Below are 20,977 nucleotides of genomic sequence, written 5' to 3'. Positions count from 1 at the left end.
ACTAAAACCTGCTGTAAGTTCAGCGCTCGTCCAGGTCATTTCTTTGTGTCGTCCTTGTGTTTTATTGCGTTGCAGTTCTCGTAATAATGTACCAACACGCCGAAATCGCCACGTGAAATACTATTAACAAATTGTTCGATCTCAGGGTTCCTTACGCACTACTTTAAGAGCACAGGTTGTGCTGGTGTGCACTTATACATGTTTGGATAAATAAGCAAAGTTATGAGCATACGCTTGCTGAATGCACATTGTGCATATATGCTTCAGAATGCAGCAGCGTAACTGTTAATCCATCCTAATGACATAGACTATTGCTTATCACATTATCCCGTTGAAAACTGCACTACATCGTATTGTTTACAACAGCTGCAACGTTTTTATTACCTCTCAGTAACTGGTCTGCAAAACTTATAAAGTTGTCAAATACTTATACTCCGTTCCATACATCAGGCGCAACGCTGCGGAGGTTGCGTTCGCACTTAAAAGTAGTTTGGTGTTTTTCCTCAAATTTTTGTGAAAATGTTCTTTATATAAGATCAGGGCTGTATAAAAATGAATTTACTCTTAGAAACAAAGAAACTATGTACTCGTACGGCTTCTAAACGTTTTTTTAATGAAATTCATTTTTGTTTTTTTTTTTGTTTGCAGCCCGTCGCGGCAGCCTCACGTGCATGCTTCTTGCGCGCAGCGAAGCATAGACGGAACGCGCGAGTGATAAATTTTGGTGACCGTACTTCTTTCATAGCTACCTTAGTGTTGCATCACTCACTAACTCAGAATCATTGAACATAAGAAACAGGCAGCAAAAATGAATTAAGGAGTAGTAAAGTTAGCAACTGCACCCGCTACTACCGTTTCATTGCCTTAATTCTTAAGATTGTTTCATCTTGTTGTTCATAGTAGGCTAGATTCCAAACTTTATTCTCTCAATCCAGATGCCTTAATCGTCCCTTGGATCCTTGGATCCTTTGCTACTTATCATACCAAGAGCAATGCAAAGCCGTAGACACAGCCGTAGACATCTTTATTCACAAATATGACATCTCGCGTCCCCCAGGGGACCGTTAACGGTCGGTTATTATTCACCATTTTAAGTAAAGACTTGCCATCTCAGATCACATCAACCATAGAATTGTTCGCTAACGACTGTGTAGTCTATCACAAAATTTGCTCCTCTACTAACAACCTCACGCTTCAGCAGGATCTTGTCGAAGTTACTAACTGGTGCGCTCCTATTAGGCAAATGGCTCCAAACGTTGACAAATTTAAAATACGTGCATTCAAATGAATACCGAAAAAATTCATCGTTCACCTGCCCACTTAATAACAGCTTGTTGTGTTACGCGGCATTTCGGTGCAAAATAAGTCAGGCGAGCTTAATACAAGGATTCAGGAACCGTAACGTCAACTGTAAAATGATCCTATGGTGAAAAAGAAGCCCTTTACTCCTAAAAAAATTACTTCACCAGATGCTTCTTTGTAGTTGAAATAAGGAACCTATAAAGCGTATTTGTCCCAGCTTTCTGTTTCTTTTTTATGTGTGTGCTTTGTTAGTTTTGTCTGTGGTAAAACGGAGGTCACGTTCGCTTTGTTTTTCCTTTCTTTGTGCTGTCCCGGCTTGATTATGTCATTGGATCGTGCATATGCCTCTTACCTTTTTCCTTAGCTGCATGCGAGAGCATTCCTCGTTGCAGTTCCCGTAAATGTCATGTTTCGATCTTAGAGAACGTATGAAGTTTATTCTTTATTCTCAGACATACTGTACAGATAGAGTAGTCAGAATTTGGAAGGTGTCATCATGCTCTCAAGAGACAATTTTAGCAGCATAATTTAGCTGTCGATTCAGCAGAAATAACGCCGGAAACACGCGCCCCTATTCATATAACAATAAAATATTTGGACACTAATCTGAGCGTCGTTCAACTTGTCGACGTCCTCGAACGATTACTAGAATGACTAATAAAAGAGAGACACCGCTCTAACCCTCGAATAAGTTCTGGTTACACACGCATTTAGGTCGTCCATCAATAAAAAAAAACGCAAAAAAAAGAAATGAACTGCCATTAGATTTCTCACTGTCCAACTGAATTCATTCCCACACGACATGATGACCAGTAATAAGTTACTACAAAAACTCGGGTATTTTCCGGCACTGCCATTGGCCAAAGTCACGTCCAGAAAGGAGTGAGCAACTGCTAAATCTGCCACAACAGTGAGAGGTGTAGGTGGTTTGCACATATAAAGAATAAATAAAATATCAGCTCTCATGAGCCTCGATATTGGTCCATAAGCTCAAGCATATCCATGTACACCATATCTGCGGCGTGCATTCCAAGTGCAAAATCGTAATGCGTGAAGTGCTTGTCGGGCACCCGATAGCTTCGGACGAGGTTCGGCAGCTCCCACTCAAGCCTTGCTACGTCTTCCGGTACAGCGTAGACATCCGCCGCGCTATGGTAAAGAGCCACAGGAACTTTAACATTACATAAGACATAGCTGGGCGGTACCTCCTGCGAATGAAAAACATCCATAATCACTTGTGTGCGTCACTACATTTCGCAAATCTAAGTGTGGGTTTAAATAAACGAATGCCTCGTGTACACCTCCGATTACCTTATATGACAGGTAGTTTTACTTGATGAGGCTCACTGCCTTGAAATAAAAAAACGGCACTAGAAAATACTTCCGAGTTCGAAGATTAGCTTACTACCACGATTTGATAAACGAATTCTCTCGTAACATAAGAAAACGTTGTAACGTCAAAGAGAAGTGCAATTTTTAGTGTCATCTGTCAGAGAGACCTTTGTTGCGCCGATTGCTTAAGAGTTAAGAACCGAACATTTCTGCACACGTAACCACAGTTGTGACCAAAATACGAGCGCTGTGACGCTGTGAAGACAGCGAGCATAGTGTACATTATGCTTTCCGTGTAGTGTAGCGTCCTACAACGACCAAGTATTACGAGCCAAGTAAGTGCAGTGTCATAATCTATCGCAATAATTATCTTCATTGCATTAATATCTACCGAAGCGCACCCTACCCGCTCCTTGTTACAATAAGCGAAAAAATCGATACTTGATGCCCTCTTGTTTACGTTTTAGTAGATATCCCTTGCGGTAGATCACCCGAATAAACACAAATAACATAACGTGTGCCACAGGCACTTGCTGTAGTAAATACTATTGTGTTTTGTGCCTGAGGGAGACGATGCAGTCACCATGCTGGAATGAGAAAAACTTGCGAAAGCTCACTCTATTGTCAATACACAATCGCGGACGCGTTAGTCGGAAATATTATCCCAATAAAATTTTCAACATGACGGAACATAGCTGGAGAAAGCACATGAATCAATTTCCAGTATAGGTGAAATTGCCTGTCATCGGTATGACAGGATTAAATCTTATAAATGCTATAACACATCCATGTCTTCCTTGTGGCATGCATGGCGAGCCACTGGACTGTTAATACTTTGACTAGAAAACTTATGACGTTCGAAATGAGTGAAGCCAATTTTACTAATATCAAGCCAGATTTTCGGTCAATATTCACTTTTCTCTAACAAGTTGATGTGCTGGAAATACCTGCCATATACAAGCCTTCTGAATGTAATTGGTATTTGTTTCTGTGGCGCAAAGTTCTTAAACAGATTAAAATAAACAATCGTAGCTTGGCGCTATTGTTAATTCCTTTGATCTTCAGACTTTGTGTTTCTTTCTTTCCTTCCTTTTTTTGCACGTTTCCACAAGGCAATGCACAGGCAAGCCAATGATGATGATGATGAAATAAACTTTAATTTCGAGATAGTGTTCCCGAAGCTGTGAATTAAGTGTCTTTTTTTTCTATTTGGATGAGCATACACTTACTGATCCATATTTCTTTTGGTTTTTAGCAGCTCCATAGTCAAATTTTCGAAAGCAGTTGCATTGAACCTGCTGAAATGAGGAATAAATTAAATTGCATCAGTGCATGAGGTCAACACAGCAAAAAAAAAAGAAAAAGAAATACAGGCTACAGCAGTTTCCTGCCCTCTCTCGAAGACTTCTGTGATGCAAATGGTACCTCAATAGATTTCAGCAATTTTGAGTTTTAATTACGCCGCTGGTGCGCCATCGATTTATATAGCAGAAAAGAAATATTGTAAATCCGAAATTAGGTAAACCTCTACAATGTACAGTTGGTATGCATAAATATGAATGAATTGAATTGAATTCAGGAGTTTTAGGTGCGAAAGCCATGATTTGATTATGAGGCACACCGTAATGGGGACTCTGGAATAATTATCAAGACCAGGCGATCTTTAGCATGCCCCAATGCATTGGACATGGACGTTCCTATATTTCAACCAGATCTAAATAAGGGTGCCGTGGCAGGGATTCGATCCCGTGACCTCGTACTTAGCTGCGCAACACCATAGCGCCTAAGCGACCGTGGCTGATATACATAAAAACGAGAAGGTAACACTTATATTCTTGCCAATAAAATTCGTATTTCCAGTTCCATTACCTTCACTTTTTGTACACTTCAATAAAAAAAATATTCCAACAATTTTGCCACTTGTGGTTTAATTTCTTTTCAGTTGACGCACGAACGCTTTTAACATGATATGAGTTGTTTTCTTGTCTGTTGTTTTGCATGCACGCGACCTTGCGCGCGACAGCGACAAGCGACGTGATGGAGATGGCTTGCGTCTTCGTTCGTCGCCTACAAGTCATAAAGCACGCGAGCGACGACTTTGAGTGACGTCTCCCCACTGTTGCCGTATGAGGGCAGCAAATACGCGATGAAACTGGCATGACGCGTGCTTTAATAATTTAATTTGATGCGTTTTACTGTAAAGAACATCATAATATTTCTAAAGGTCTTGCACTAGGTTCTGATACTTGCACGTATCAAAATTAGGTCGTTTGCTATCGGTGGTACTACAGTGTCGGTAGTAGTACTCGACTGATGTACATCCTGTTCCGGCTTCGCGATATTGGCTAGTCGCTCATAGCACTTCCGGGGGACGAGCGACGAATTCTAGATTTCTATAACCGAGAGATTGAGCGGCAAGAACGAGCGATGTGTTCGCGCGACGGCCTGTTTCCTCGGTCGAAGCTGTCGCTCGTCGCCGTCGCGCACAGAATCGCTCTCATGCGGTTTGAGTTTCCTACGCAGGTAATGTTTTTAAATAAATAAATACTAACGCTAAGGCAAACAGTCATGACAAGAACAGTCATGACTTCTGCAGCGCGCACGTCAACATCGTAACTATCACCTTCCGCGCTAAATCGTCTTGACCTCGTGACACGGCGCACCACGACCACCCGAAGTCCACGCTTCGTGGTTTGTTCAGCAGTACTTCTGCGCCATTGACGGACGCACTTGTATCCGCACTCCACACCCCCCACGAGGCGATGGTCGGCGTTGCGCCCACAACTACGCCCGCACTGGAACCGTCAACGCAGCTCTTTACAGTATTGCGCGCCTCACCGTACCGCTGGTGGGCTCCGCTCTGTCCTCAAGACACGTGTGCCTGAGTGTGGCCAACCTCGGGCCGCCGTTGACGTCTTCGCGCGGCGTTGTTCTTCTTACTGCACCCCGCTGTTGGAACGTTTACATCGCATGGCCCCGTGCATGCCAGCCTTTGTGTGTGCGCGCGCGCTGCTTTTCTTGTGGCGCCCTCTGGTGTGCCTCGACCAGTTTCGGAGCAACATATGGTAGGTTTGGCTCGCTCATGCCCGCAAGGTCTCTTTCGCGCCCCTCTTCCGCTACGGTGCCCTCCCAATCGCCTCACCTGAGTCTTTATGGTTGTTCCTGAGGTCCTTCGCACGGATGACCTGGACTGCGCATAAAACTTGTTCACACGCACTATAAGTCTAAATCATCATCATCATCATCATCAGCCTATAGTTTATGTCCACTGCAGGACGAAGGCCTCTCCCTGCGATCTCCAATTAGCCCTGTCTTGCGCTAGCGTATTCCAACTTGCGCCTGCAAATTTCCTGACTTCATCATCCCATCTGGTTTTCTGCCGACCTCGACTGTGCTTCTCTTCTCTTGGTATCGATTCTGTAACCCTGATTGTCCAACGGTTATCCATCCTACGCATTACATGGCCTGCGCCTCGCATCCTACGCATTACAAGTTGAGAACCGCACAAAGAGCGATGGAACGAAAAATGTTAGGACTAACGTTAAGAGACAGGAAGAGAGCGGCGTGGATCAGAGAACAAACTGGGATAGCCGATATTCATTAATCTAAATACGCCTCACCAATTACCTTCACTTGGTCATTAACCCTGCTTGAGGGGGGGGGGGGGGTATCTATAGCGTCATTTTCATCACTGCGAGCTCTAGTCAAGCTCCGTCAATATCAGCGCCGTGCATCTCGCGTGGATCGTGTCGTGCGAAAGAAAGAGAAAATTAAGCCAGTTCCATACTTGTGCAATCTGATGAAATTGCGGAGCTTTGCAAGCGTGGGTATATAGCGTAGTGGGTGTAACGCTCGCCATCGGACAGTGAGTAGCCGGATTCAAATCCCGACTCACCTAGAAAGCTTGGTTTGTCTTTCTTTTTCTATCTTTCTGTCTCCATCTCTTTCTATTTGCCTCTCTCTCTTTCTTTCTGACTTTATCTCTCTGCGTCACTCTCTATCTTTTTCTCTTTCTCTGTCTCTCTTTCTTTCTCTCTCTCTCTCTCACTTTCATTTTCTCTTTCTCTCGACCATAGCAAGTTGTCTACAATCGTCGGTACAATACAACCATGTGTTCCCATAAATGCATGTTTTGCAAGCCTGGGTCTATAGCGCAGTGGTCATAACGCTCTCCTTCGGACAGTGGGTCCCGGGTGCGAATCTCACCTTGCCAAGAAAGTTCGTTTTGTTTTATTTGTTTCTTTATTAGAGACGGTAGTCTTTCTTGGGCTCTTTATAAACGCGAAAAACTTTGTCTGTCTGTCACTTGATTCAACCGCCCGGCCGAAATCAAGCATGAGGAGAGGAGATGTAGACAGAGAGAAAGAGAAAAAGACAGACAGAGAGTGAGAGTAATAAATAGATAAAATAAACTTTCCTGACAAGGCGAGATTCGAACCTGGGTACCCACGGTCCGAAGGAGAGCGTCATAACCACTAGGCTCTACACCCACGCTTGTAGGAAATGCATTTATGGGAACCATGTGATTGCGTTGTGCCAACAATTGTGACAGAACTTCCTATGGGCGAAAGAACAATAAAATGAGAGCGAGTGAGAGAGAGAGACATTTAAAGAGAGAGAAAGAAATAAATAAAAAATGAAATGCTGCAAATGAAAAAAATCAGCGCGTTAGACATGGTTTCGAAGAGACGCTACGCGTTAAAAACAACCCGGCTGAAGCCGCGGCTCTGCAGCCGGCTTTAGGCCAACAGTAATCAAAGGTTTCAACAGATGGCGCGAGAGGAGGGCGAACGCGGGAATTTTGAATTGAATTCAGCAAAACCTCCATTGCATCCATCATGGGAGGAGTGAGAGGGGAGGGGAGAACGGGAGTGTTAGGTAATAGGGGCGGCAGAAGACTATCGTCTTTCAACGTCATTTGCAGCGAAGCAAGCAGATATGCAGCCAATTCTTTCTCTCGCTCTCTCTCTGTCTCTCTTTCTTTATCTATCTGCACCTCCTCTCGCTACTCTCCGACCACCTGTGGCTGGCCCTGATCAACGCTCGTCACGGTTCAACCTCGGCCTTAAACAGCTCCACTGGTAAAACATAATTTGACTCCTAGTCCGAGTCATCAATAGCGCTCGGGTTCGCAGTGAGCTGCATATCAATACTGCCCTTTTATGTGGTTGATGTGTGCCATGAGGAGTGGCCATAGGGCATAGTGGAGTACCGGGGTTGGGGCCGCTCAGAATCTTGCACGCAATCGAATAAGAAGGAGAGATTCAAGAATCGCCAGTCATATGGGACAAAGAGAGGACTCGAGGGCTGCACCAATCCGTATGCAGAGCATTAAGATATTTCCCAGATGGCAAAATGTAACGGGCGACCTTATATTTGTTCTTTGTGATTGATGGTAAGTAGAATCCTTTCCAAGCGTCATTGTTTGCACGTGGCGTATTATTGATGCATCAGCACGTTAGAGACAATAAGAAGGAGATGGGAGGGTGTTTCGGGAGTCAGGAGCCTCTTTCAGCCGTGCGCGTCGCTGTTTGCGCTGCATGGCTCAGACCATATGTGGACAATAGATCTGTGGCCACCATACAGGGCCGCTCGGTATGTTTGCTTCTCAAGCTAGGGCATGTGAACGTACATAACACTTTATTTCCTAGTGACCAGGAATCCACTTCATTCCTAGTGGCCTGGAGTACACTGGAAGGTTGGTGTTGGCGTATGTTGGCATATTTCCGGTAAATGCTGCTCTAAGATCAGGGAGAGTTTTGAGCTCGCATGCTCGAAATGCGTCCTGACTGTCCGTACGTATGGTGATAGTGTCTGTGGTATGTGTTTCTATGTGTCGGTATTTGTAACTGACGTGTCGCTAGCTACGAGAAAAACTGCGCTCTTGAACTCGACCAGTCTGAACGCCGCATCCCCCGCTCAGCTCGTCGCTTCGGTCTTCCTGAATTATTTCAAGGACGACGGCACATCCTGTCGGCCACCGCCGCATCGCTCCTTACACCAGCCATAAATATACATTTATGAGTGCAAAATGTGAGTCATTTTTTATCAGTCCAGGAATGGTTACTCTTGAACTGAACAGGTCCACGCGAATTGATTATCAGACAAGTCGTAGTGGGGACCTCCGAGTTCAGTTCCACCACGTTTGGTTCTTTAACGTGCACCCAATGCCTGGTACACCGCATTGGGTGCGTTTTTCATTTAGCCCCCACCGAAATGCGGCTGCCGCGGCCGGGATTCGATCCCGCCACTTGGGGCTTAGTAGCGCATTGCCAAAGCCACTACGCCACCACAGCGGCAGTTTTCTTTCATGTTGTCCAAGGTAATCAATACAAGAGGTGTTACGCTGGTCCACACGCTTTCTGAACGCTTTGTCAGGTTATTCATTCCAGCAGACATAAGCCAATAAAGAAAACGATGGAAGCTTACCTGTGCGAAATGGTAGATGTTATCCATAGATGTACCCGAAGGACTGTGGGCAGCGTACACAGCAAGTCTAGTCTGGGTGTAGAAGTGAGGAAGCCACATGTTAACAGCAAGTAGAGACAGCGACTGATGTGAATGGCGCATCATCTTATAGAAAAGCAATGTAGAGCAGAGGTTCCTGCTGGTACATTACTCCCGTTTTTCCACAAGGCTCATAATAGTTGCAAGTTCAAGGAAACGAGAATGCTAGGAGAAAGCTTTACCTCTGTAGCCCCTATAGGCAGAGATTAGAATGGAGAAATTATTTTCCGGGCATCCGCTTTCGAAAAATTGACGACGTATTTCGTAATTTAAAAATAAAGAATGAAAATCTATTCTAAAACGGTAAATTGGGTTAGATGGATTGTTGGATTCATGGTTACAAAAATTCAGTGCAAACACACGGGACAAGGAAGAATATGCACGACACGAGCGCTGCCTCACAACCTAATTTTTATTGAATATACAAACATTATACAAACACTATAGCTACCAAGCAACCGCTGCAGGTCTAACTGTGCTTGACTTCTGGCTGTATTATACTTCAAAATTTTCCTGCATCTGTTCTTTCACGAACGTTTTACTCATTTCTTGCGAAAAAAAGAGCTGTAGGTGTGAGGTGCTCGAGGAGCACGTGCTGTCTTCCTTTCTTTTGAGTCCAGTTCTTGTACGTGCGATTCAATGCCTGACAAAACCGGGAATGATGCAGCTGGGAGCTGCTGTTCTGTTTGCTTAGCACGCCTTTTGTTTCTTTTGTGTCTCACCTGGAACCTACTGTACACATAATTCGACTTTGTCTCAACTTTTCGTGGGATTCTAACGAATCGTGTATGTTCCGTGATCCATTAACCTGACAATCTGTAAACGTTATGCCCATATTCTGTTCTTCCTTGTCACTTGTTACAGATGCAATTGCATCTGTAACAAGTGTAGTAGCAGTTAGTAGCAGAGTGCATTAGGCTCAATTTTTTAAAGGCTAACCTTCGAAAATGAGCCTAATACATTCTGCTAACAACTATAACGGTGTTCCGGGTTGGTATTTCGGTTCCTTTGAAATCCATCGGCATGTGAAAGCTAAGCTGCTTTCATCTGAAGTGATAACTGAAGTGATAAACACTTCAAGAATGAACTGCGCAAAAGAAAAATAATAAACACTACATACGAATTAAAGGTGCTAAGCTACAGCATGTACCACTGTAACAAGGTTATGAAAACTATAAATAAAACATGTAAATGTGCACTATTACCTCGAGCCTACTCTCTTCATTCCATATTTTGATTATTGTTTCTTTTTCAATTCTAGGTGTTATTTGAATGTCTGAAGCTGTCTACGGGGAGTTTACCACACAAGTTTCTTCTTTTACTAGTGACCCAAAGCTTACCACATTGAGCTGGTACAAGTCAACGCCGTTTACAAGTTCCACGAAAAATAAACATATTGAGACGGTGAAGCCTTCACCACAGATCCGGATGGCAGCGGCTGTTGATAGCGGAGTGCGAACTGCGAAGCTTCCTCCGGTAAACCCCCACATAAATGCCTGCAAAAATGTATCAGAAAAGAGGGCGCTATAGTAAACTATACTTTAGGCGTGACGTTGCGGCATCTATTGCTGTGACAACGAGTTCTTAGGCTTTTGAGAAACGTTACTGCTATGATGGCTAATAACGTTAACGTATGCCTCACTATTAGCTAGTCTTTATTTTAATTTTAAATGCATTGCAAAGCTGACAACTCGTCCTCAGGGAATGCAAAATTCCAATTTATATTGCTGCATTTGCGCTACGAACCAAAAAAAAAATGCTGCTGGCTGTGCAGAAAGAAAATTGTGCCAGAAAAAAGAAACCATTACTGAGAACACACAAAACAATAAGCTGGCTTTCTTGTCAGCCAATACAGTCACATGTGCTCAGTAGATAGACATGCACGTTTTTGTCTATACAATACACAGTTGACTCTCATCTTTTTTTTGTGCGATCACCCAATACGCCCAGCTTTAATTTCTCCTGCAGAAAGACTTTCTTCCATGCGGTGTCCGACGAAGGTGAGTTTACAGCATTCTCTACGGCAATCTTGTAGGCTACGATTCTATTTTCCTTTGAATCAGCAGAAAAGTTGGTTTACAAAATGTTGTTACGCCCACTCACCCGAATGACATCGGCGAAGGGAACGAGCATATGGGAAATTGCTCTGAGATGTCCAATATAGACGATGGGAGCCATGGCAAGAAACAGGGTTATCTGCGACAAATTTTTGTAACTTTTAAATCGGCAGAATTTTTTAGCAAATAATATGCCTAATTTGACAATGAAAAACGAGCAGTGCAAGACCAATGCAACACGTAACTAGCAGAGATAACCCTTAAAGAAACAAGTTTAGGGTAGTTGAAAGCAGAAATATGAAATAATTTATTATACTAGCGAAGTTTTATTTTAAGAAGCCTAAAGCAAAGTATTTTACAGTAACGTGAAATTACTGTACACAGACAGTCGCATAGATGATTTTCAACCGCGTATTAAAATTTTCATGAAAGGAGACAATACTTAGGATTTCTATCCATATTAAGAAAGTTATAGCTGAAGAAACGAAAGGCTTGCCGGAATATGTGCTGTGGCAAGAAAATGCATTTGCGAGGATACTATCAGCGTGTATATAACTTCAACAAACAATATTATAAATTTTACAACTACCATAAATATAGAGCTCAGTAATATCTGTGACGTCTTATGTAAGCAACAGCAATAATTTCAGTAGCCTAAAGCAAATGTCTTTTAACGTAACGTGAAATTACTGCCCCAGATTGGGTTGAATTTTTTTCGCTACTTTACACGTGAGTCTCTGGTAGCCTGTGAGGCAATACTCAGTGCCTGTTGCATGGGCAGGCAAAGCCTGCAGCCTGTCAGAAAGCCAGTACTTAAACGTTCCACAGCAGGTTACTCTCCCGTAACACGTGAAGGCGAAAGTCCGCTGCACACTTTGTAATGCGCTGTCTCGCATCGTCGCGTTGCTGCTTTCACAGTTCTTCTTGAGCTCTTTTTCGACGCTTAGTTGCCGTTTCCCGCGCTCGTATAGCGGGGTCAGACTCGCGCCAACTGCGTTTCTGTTCGACTTTACGTTGCATCCTCTCAGCAGGGGAGTGAAACGTATGCTGTTCTGTGTGTTGTATGGGTGATTTCAATGAAAGTATGCACTGTTCACTTCACGTTGTTTAGCGCTTGAAGCCTCAGCCTTACGGGGGTATCAGCGATTGCATTTGTTGCTTGCTTACGGGGGTATGAGCCATTGCTTATGGGGGTATGAGCCATTCAGAAGTTCACGTGATTCTGTTGTACTACTCGGCTAGACGCCGCGTTTCTGTACGTTGTACGCGTGATTAGAATGAATGTATGCACTGTTCGCTTAATTTTGATGAGTCCTTGTAACCTTTACATTACGAGAGGGATGAGTCATTGCATTTTTGCTTGCTCACGGGTGTATGAGCCATCGCTGATTGTGATATTTTCGGTACCACTGGATCGGACGATACGTTTTTTCAAAGACGTCGGTAGTATGAGCCACTTAAGGCTTTCGCTTTAATAAAGCAGCTTACGCCTTTAAATGCCAACTACGAAAAAAAACTTAGCGCCACGTAAAAAGCCTAGTTTAAGAAGGAGTAGATAAAGGTGATCGTCCCTGCGAAATGTGACGTTGGAAAAAAATCACTAGCCCTTCCCCTGTCAAGAAAATGGGGGTCACCGAAGCTTGTCGTGCGTCTATCTGACCTTCATGGTGATTTTCTTTCTTTCTCTCTTTCTTTCTTTCTCTCTTTCTCTCTTTATTTTTTGTCCCTGGTATGTGCCTGGACCCTTTCTGCACTATAACCTGGATGGGCTAACTTTTCAGGGTGACACCACCACCACCACCACCACCACCGCCGACACTTGCGAGCATATAAAGCTTCGCTTAGTACGAGCGAAAGCGTCACAATAAGCTAGCGAAAGAAAAATGACGTTTTCGATAACAAGAACTGAAAATAATGCCGCCATTACCGCTTGCTAAACGTGACGCATGATATTTATATTGTTCCGAGATATGGCACCTCCCGCGGTTTACCGCGCCACGCTGGAAAATGGCAGAGGCGGCGTGCTGGGACTCACGTAATAAGCGGCAACTACCAGATATGCACGCTGTGGTCTCCTGAGGCGCTGTTATCTATTGATAACAAAAAAATTGTACAACTACCAGCCTTGTTGGCTTTGCCAAAATTGGTTTCCTGAAGTATGCTGCTCATTTATCACAAATTAGGCAATGTGAAATTTCGTTGCAGTGGGCCTTTAAGCAGGGTCTACAAGCCGTGGTAGCTGCCGTATTGTACGCTGGGGGTTAAATGCAAAAACGCTCACGTAATTCGGCGTATGCCAACGAATCCCATGTGGTTGAAATTTATCCGGAGAACCCCTGTGACGCTGTGCCTCAAAAACATATCACGGTGCTCACCCGTAACGTGCGATAATCATTTTTTGATCATGGACGGTTTGTGATCGCGTGTATACCTTGAATCCGTGTTCAACTACCCCACATAGCACTTCATGCGTGCATAGCAGCCCAATAGGAGATTTTGGTACGGGATGCAGTCGTTTGGTACACTAAGAGGCGGTGGTTCACTCATATTCAGGTTATAATAAATGCATGGTAAAAGCGCGTGCATTGGAACTCATTAAGGCGACTGACTGGGCCAGTTGGTTGTTCATACTGGTAATACACAGCGCGAGAACACACAGCCGTAATGCACCGCGCTTGTCCGTGTTTGCTATTCGTCCCCGTGTTTCTTCTCGCGCTGTGTAGTACCAGCGCAGAGGAACATTATTTCAACATTGGTCACATTGCTCGTAACATTGGATACACCTGGGCTACAACTCGATGAGAAAAAGTACAAACATTTAAAAATATATATATTTAACAGATATTCTAAAGCAACGACTTGAACCTTCATGGAGTGAGCGTATATGGGAATGTCGGTAATACATGAGCAGAAGGAAGAAAGACATTTTAGAAGTACTAAAAGTGTCGTTAAAACCCATTACGTTTAACCACCTTTGTTGAAGGGCAGTGGCCTCATCTGCACTGACATGTTTAAATAGCAAATCAATTACGTGTTTTTCGCCACGGATTCAAGCACTGCATAGGCGTAATATTATTCACATCTACGATACTCTAGCGGCTACTGTTAGGCTGAACAAGTTATTACGAATCTTTTATGCCACTCTAAATACGGCAGAAAAAAATACTTACAGAAGGAGGGCTAAGGAGGAGCTACGATAGAAACAGGGCGTGTGTGACTGACGCTTACTGATTCATTTTTTTACGACGGGAAATACTCAGCCAGATTTACAGTATTCTTCCTAGGCACGCATATCAAGTCCACAGTAGAAAAAACACGTGTTCCCGAAATACGCATTATTTATTGCACACTGAAAGAGAATAACCAAGCTTCAAAGAATTCGCCTTTCAAATGTACTTTTTTATCTTGCTAGATCAACGTATGAAAACTGCAGTCTCTCTCTCTTGTTTTAAAGAGCTGGGTACAGGGGAAAAAAGAAAGGCAAAAAAGGCAACATAGCAACGTAAAAGTACACCGATAGGAAGTGCTGTAAGCCCTACATTGCTCATTGCAGGAACGCCATTGTTACCACAGGGTCTTCCGGCAGATAAACAGTGCTTGATGGAAGCAGTCGATATCCGCATTTGGACCTCGGCAAGCCGCAGTGACGTCATTACTACACTGGGACTAAAATACCTTTGTATTCGTTTCATAAAAAATGAGGAGATACTTTTACTGTGCTCTATAGAATGAGCTATACCTTTTCGTTGTACTCCGGCTGTTGTGCTAGGAGACCAAAGAGAACCTGGGTACCCTGGGAAAAGCCTATGTACAGCAGCCTTGTATTGTTTGTGCGAGCAAGCACAGCGTCAATCATTGTGGGAGTGTCATACATAATCATCTCGTCAAAACTGGAAATGGCCAAAAAAAGGAACGTTATAATGATGCACACGATGGCGTTTGCCTTAAGGAATACATAGGGTTACAGTAATATAAGCTGAATTAAATTGCTACAAATGTGGGTACTTAATTTGAAGGAATAGATTTCTGTAGCCCAGCAAAGATTTCTATCCTTTATCCGTACTGAGGATGCGTGAAACTTGAAGTACACGCGACACTGCTTAAATCATCTGGTTATGACATACAATACGGCAACTTCGTTGTTCGAATTTTCGCTTTCCTTAGATCACACTTTCACATTATTGCAGGCGAAATTAGGCATCCAGCAGACTTGTGAGTAGGAGTTATACATTCTTGTTTTGTATGTGCCATTTTTGTTATGTATATGTATACGCTGGTCGTACCTGAAGCGCCAGAACATCGGATCAGTCTTTTTGTACGTCAGATGACTGGTGTACTCATTTCCGCGCAAGTTGCCAAGCCAGACATCATAACCAGCATCTGCGAGTATAAATCCTGCGCGGAGACAGTTAAAAAAAACGCAAGTACATCTCCTTAACGCAACAGAATAGAAGAAAATAAACACTCTCCGACGCCTAATAACTAGTACTACATAGCAAAATATTCTGACTGACGAGAATTATTATCAAGAAAATGGGGCTGCATTGAAAAATGCAGCAAATGTGGTCACCCTTTGTAGTTCAGCCGGGATCTGTCGATTTTTACACAGCAAGCAATGCATCATCAACGCTTTACTCGCACTGTGCAATAATGTTTGAACAAATAGAGAGCTTATCACAGTTGAACTTGATTTGTTACTTTTAAAGCTAAGTTCTCTTGGCGAACCATCCCGGATTTTCATGACCTGTGGCTGGTGCCTGCTGCTGCTGGTCGTGCGTAATCGCCAACTAGCTCAAACTCTGATGGATTGATGGATACTATGAGCATCCATTCGGCCGCGAGACGGCGTCGCCATCTAGGAGCTATGGCTCACACTACTTCGCCCGGAGCAGTAGAAAGTAGAGGGAGGAAGCCGGCCTGCCCATGCGGGTCATTTGCCACTGGTGGAGAGGGAGAGGAGGCTGTAACACGGAGAGCCGCGATGAGACGGGAGAGAGGGCACTGGAGGAGATGGCCTCACGTTTCTGAAAGCCCTTTATAGAACGCACCTCTTGGCAGATGCGTGGATGGTCGCATCTGCGCCTTCAAGGGGAGGTAGGGTATCACAAACTGATGGGGCAGAAAGCCAGGTTGCCTTTTTCAACACCTATAACAATAGTAGCGTTCAAAGGTGCATTGCATTGCAGAGCTCGTCGTTCGGTGCATCCTTGAGCCAGATGAGGCGATGCACGTGAACACTGCTTCGTAAGCTTCGCTGTGTGTGGATTCGAACAGGGCTCGTTGGATAGGCAGCAGAGATAGGTTTGAGTATTTCAGGAGCCCATTTCTCCAGGACGTCCTGTACTACAGTCACAAAGAGGCAGAGGGTACGCACTGCATTACTTGGCTTGCAAGTAAGCCGACACTTGCAGCTCTTCCACAGTAATCATAATGGCCCATTACTTCAGTGTGACTAGTGTCATTTTCACGCCCGAGTTAGCGGAACACACGTAGGTATGAGGATAATTTCTGCAGGACGTTCTATTCCGGAAATATATACTACCTTTTCCTCCGACTGATGTTCAAGTTTAATCTTAAAATCGCGATAGGAATTAAATTAACTTTGTCGCTAAAAACGTTGAGTGTCAATTATCGCAATCTTGCACTGTACACGTTGTAACATAGTTCTTTCCTCGGATGAGGTGCCCATGTTTCTCATCCCAAACAAATTTTAAGTGACGGAGACTTATTGCAAAGATAAGTGTTCCTGCCAAATCTGAGTTCTAGTAAATAGACAAAAGTACAGGCGAAAGTCATTCACGCTATTTTGAAAAACCGTGAAATACGCTAAACTAGCCAGCATGGGTTATTTTGTTACAAGAAAGCATCTTTTATGACATCTACAAATGAAGCGTGGTTACAAATCCAAGAGAGAAACCACATCGCATCGAGGGCAACACGTGACCATATATTACCAAACCAGGAACTCGGATATGCAATAAGATACTAGTAAGTCTGTACTTGTCAGCGTATAATATATATATATATATATATATATATATATATATATATAGTCACATGATAGGAAGCCAACAAACATAGACACCAAGCACCACATAGGGGAAATTACTCGTACTGAGCTATTGAATGAAACAAATGAAGAATTAACGATCCCACGTCTTCGCATGACGCGTGCGATGCTCCTACCATTGAGCTACCGCGGCGTCGTTTTCCCATCCACATTCTGGGGTATTTATATTTTACTACTAGACCTAACCCTGGGAGTTTTAGCCAGCGTGGGCCACCGCTTTCAAACCTTGGTGGTGGATGTGGAACATCCTTTTTGCCGCAGGCGTCACGAGTACGTGATCTTTACGGGTGAAGGCAACTGGTCAATAATCCCACATTTGTTAGGTGAAATCATCAATGTTAAAGGATTTGACACCGGCCCAGCCACCGTGGCTCTGCGGCTGCTGAGGGCCGAAGAGCAGTGCAACAAAACTCCAGCGCACGCCACCCCTCCTGCAGGGAGGGCGTCGCCCGCCGACGCGATTGCCCACCAGCGGCACATCGACAAAACGGCGTTAGACTTCCGTGTCGAGCAGCGAGTTCAGGACGAGGGCTTGGACCAAATGGCCCAGAGCCCTGTGCTGTTCCTCCCTGGGCTGCAGCAGCAGACGCGTGCAGGCCCCCTCCACCCGGAGCCGTCATCGTCCTCGTCTTCGGGAGCGTCAGCTATACCAGGTCGCAAGGAAGGCATCACAAGACAGCCTTCACTGCAGGATGCCTGTTACCCGACGCCACGACCGCACCAGGGGAGCAGTTGCAGCACTTCAGTATCTCCTAGTGTTCAGGAGCAAACAGCGCCAACACCGCGCGGTTCCAGCAGCAGGGGCGGTGGCAAGTTCCCATACCTGCTACCCTGCAGAGGGCAGGGTTTGGCGTTGAAGCGAGCGTCAGCGGCCGACAAGGCCATTTACCAGAACCACCCATTACCACAGTCCCCTGTTTCCGAGAACCCCCTGCTGCTCCTATCGGTGCTGTCGCCGTTAAGCGCAACATCTACGCAGGAGTGAATGTGCGCCCTTCAGAGTCCGTGCGGCGCCCAAGGCATGGTGGCCACCGCAACAAAGTGGAGCCGATGGCCCTGGTACCCATGCGGCTCAATATGTTCCGCTCTATATTCTCGGACAATGTGTGGTCATCTTTATCCAACAACAGAGGGCAAGGCCTGCGACCAGCACGCAACAGCCAGTGCCACCCACCAGAGAAGCTGGTTGCGCGCTGGACGGCTCGCCAACGACGACCTCACACCATGGAGAAGTTGCTTTGTTGCAAGCGTGCCGAAAACTTGCAGCGTGGCCGAGTGTATAGACGAAGTCAACTTGGACTCGGACGCTCGGGCGCTGGAAGCGAAGACGACGAGGCAGAGTGAATAGAACAGCTGGCCCAGGAACGGGTGCTGTCTCTGTGTCTCTGTTTCATTAGAATATATATATATATATATATATATATATATATATGTGTGTGTGTGTGTGTGTGTGTACTTACTAGTATCATTGCAGATCTCAGCTTCTGGCTTGCTGACTCCAAACAATAAAAATCAGCCGTCTGTATTTAAAAATCTTGTTCTATCGGTGAATCAATTTGCTTCCAACGTGGATCACGGGTATATTTTATTGGCAAACCATCAATACGCTTTAGATGAACTGGTTTGATACAAAGGTCTTCGGCTTGAGTGAGTGAGACAACTTTAATAAATAGCCGGCAAATTGATGGCCAGGGTCTAGGCCGCGCCGGGGGCAGCAGAGAGACCCTGTCTCTCGGTAGCTTCCCGGGCTTGCTGGACGGCCCAAAGTTGGTCCTGAAGATCAGAGCTAGTCAGTGCGGTTCTCCACCGCGCCCTTAGTTCATCCGGGGGTACTGCAATTCTCCTCTGAACTATTTCACAATCCCAGAGTATGTGCTCTAGCGTGGCTACTCTATCATTACATAACTTACATTTGGCCTCAGGGTATAAATCCGGAAACATGCGGTTAAGATGTACCGGGTTCGTATAAGTGCTGGTTTGAAGTCGCCTCCAGTCAACCACCTGAGACCTGTTCATTTTGGGATGGGAGGTGTATATATACCCCTCGACTTTCTGTAGAATTGGGTAACGTGAATGAATGAGAAAAGTCTAGCCCTATCCATCCGTTCCATCTCCTCCTCGGCCGGAGCCCCCCCCCCCCCCCCCCCCCCCCCCTAGTCGGGCGCGGTTAGTGAGTCCTCGCGCAACACGATGGGCAGACTCGTTAAGGTTTGGGTTGGCAGTGGATTCGCAGTCTTTATGGTCTGGGAACCAGATGATTTCCTTGTCATAACATTCCTCAAATGATGTACGTTTGGTTTCACTGTTTAGAATTTTCGCAGCTTCAACTGATATCCGTCCTCTGGCATAATTTCGTATAGCCGATTGAGAGTCGCTAAAGAGCATTGGCAATATCACGGAGCCCTGAGGCGTATTCGAACTGGCCATGTCCGTCTCCTCTGACTTGAGTTCCCCCATCGTGAGGGTAGCCTTCCTATTCGTTAGGAAGTCATGGATGTAATTGTACGCCCTTTCTTCTAGGTTTAGATGGCTGACCTGAGTATGGCCGAATGTGCTGCTTTGTCGAATGTTTTCTTGAGATCCAATCGTAACATAGCTCTGGTGGACCTCGTTTTACTGTCTAGTACTTGCTGCTTGATTTGCAGCATAACGTCCTGAGTAGAGAGAGCAGCCCGAAAGCCCAACATAGTATTTCGATATATTTCGTTTTCTTCCAGGTAATTGTTTACTCTGATAAGGAATGCGTGCTCCATAAGCTTTCCTGCACAAGAGGTGAGATATATGGGCCGCAGATTTGAAATATTAATTGCTTTGCCAGGTTTGGGAATAAGTATGACCTGGGCTTCCTTCCACTGTTGTGGTATAGAGCCCTTGGTCCAGCATGCGTTTATGTATTTCGTAATATTGTCTATTGCCTGATCATCAAGGTTATTTAGCATCTTGCTATTAGTCCTGTCTGGCCCCGGGGCAGATTTCGTATTTCTTGCAGCACTGCTCTAATCTCTTGTGTCCTCATCCAAGGACACATTAGGCTTTCCTTCATACCACCCATGCTCGACTATTGGGTTGGAGAGAATGTATGTAGCGCTTGCCTCGGCGATGAGTTCATCTTCCTTCCCTTTGTGTCCGTGCATAAGTTTTCGCAAGTTATGTTTTTGAGATAGCTTGAGATTGTCTGGATCTAGCAGGTATTTGAGTATACGCCACGTCTGGCCAGCAAAAATCTGACCATTCATAGCATTGCAGAACTCATCCAATTGCTGTTTGCATAACTGTTTGCTATGCTCTTACATTTTTTTGTTTAACTCAGCTATTCGCTTTTTGTTGACGCCATCTATGTTGTAAAGACTGTTTCGCCTCCCACAAAAGTGCGAGGCGACTATTAATCTTCTCTACCGGTTGGTCCGGCGTGATAGTGTGAGTGGCTACGCTTACGTCTTTGATGACGTCTATAGCCCATTGTTCTATGTTTTCGATCGGTTCTTGCGTCCTGTCGTCTCTTACTTTGCGAAACTTATCTCAGTCGATCCATTTAACGGCTTTATTGTAGCGTTAGCTACACTGGCCTAGCCAAGCCCGTTTCGCGCGGCACATCAAGAGCCGTGCTGCGCATGCGCAAGGATCAGTGATGTCACACGGCTTGCGAACCGGAGACACCGGAGCCGGCACCTCTCGCGCACTCCGCCGCCGCCGCGCGCGACTCACCGCC

The 20,977-nt window shown here is 44.9% G+C and overlaps 1 protein-coding gene across 1 annotated transcript in view; it reads right to left on the bottom strand.

The window, feature by feature from the left end:
* Positions 1–2,264: 2,264 nt before the first annotated feature.
* The window catches only part of LOC119462324 (lipase member K-like), a 126,363-nt gene continuing 107,650 nt past the window's right edge, over positions 2,265–20,977 (bottom strand). Inside the window, exons 3-6 of the mRNA XM_049672933.1 lie at positions 15,482–15,593; positions 14,938–15,088; positions 9,064–9,135; positions 2,265–2,510 (exon numbers count right to left, since the gene is read on the bottom strand). Coding sequence (XP_049528890.1) covers positions 2,265–2,510; positions 9,064–9,135; positions 14,938–15,088; positions 15,482–15,593 — 581 coding nt within the window. The remainder of the gene's footprint in view (positions 2,511–9,063; positions 9,136–14,937; positions 15,089–15,481; positions 15,594–20,977) is intronic.

This window comes from Dermacentor silvarum, chromosome 8 (genome assembly GCF_013339745.2).
Source record: "Dermacentor silvarum isolate Dsil-2018 chromosome 8, BIME_Dsil_1.4, whole genome shotgun sequence".
Classification (NCBI taxonomy): domain Eukaryota; kingdom Metazoa; phylum Arthropoda; class Arachnida; order Ixodida; family Ixodidae; genus Dermacentor; species Dermacentor silvarum.
This window is presented reverse-complemented; position numbering and strand designations above follow the sequence as displayed.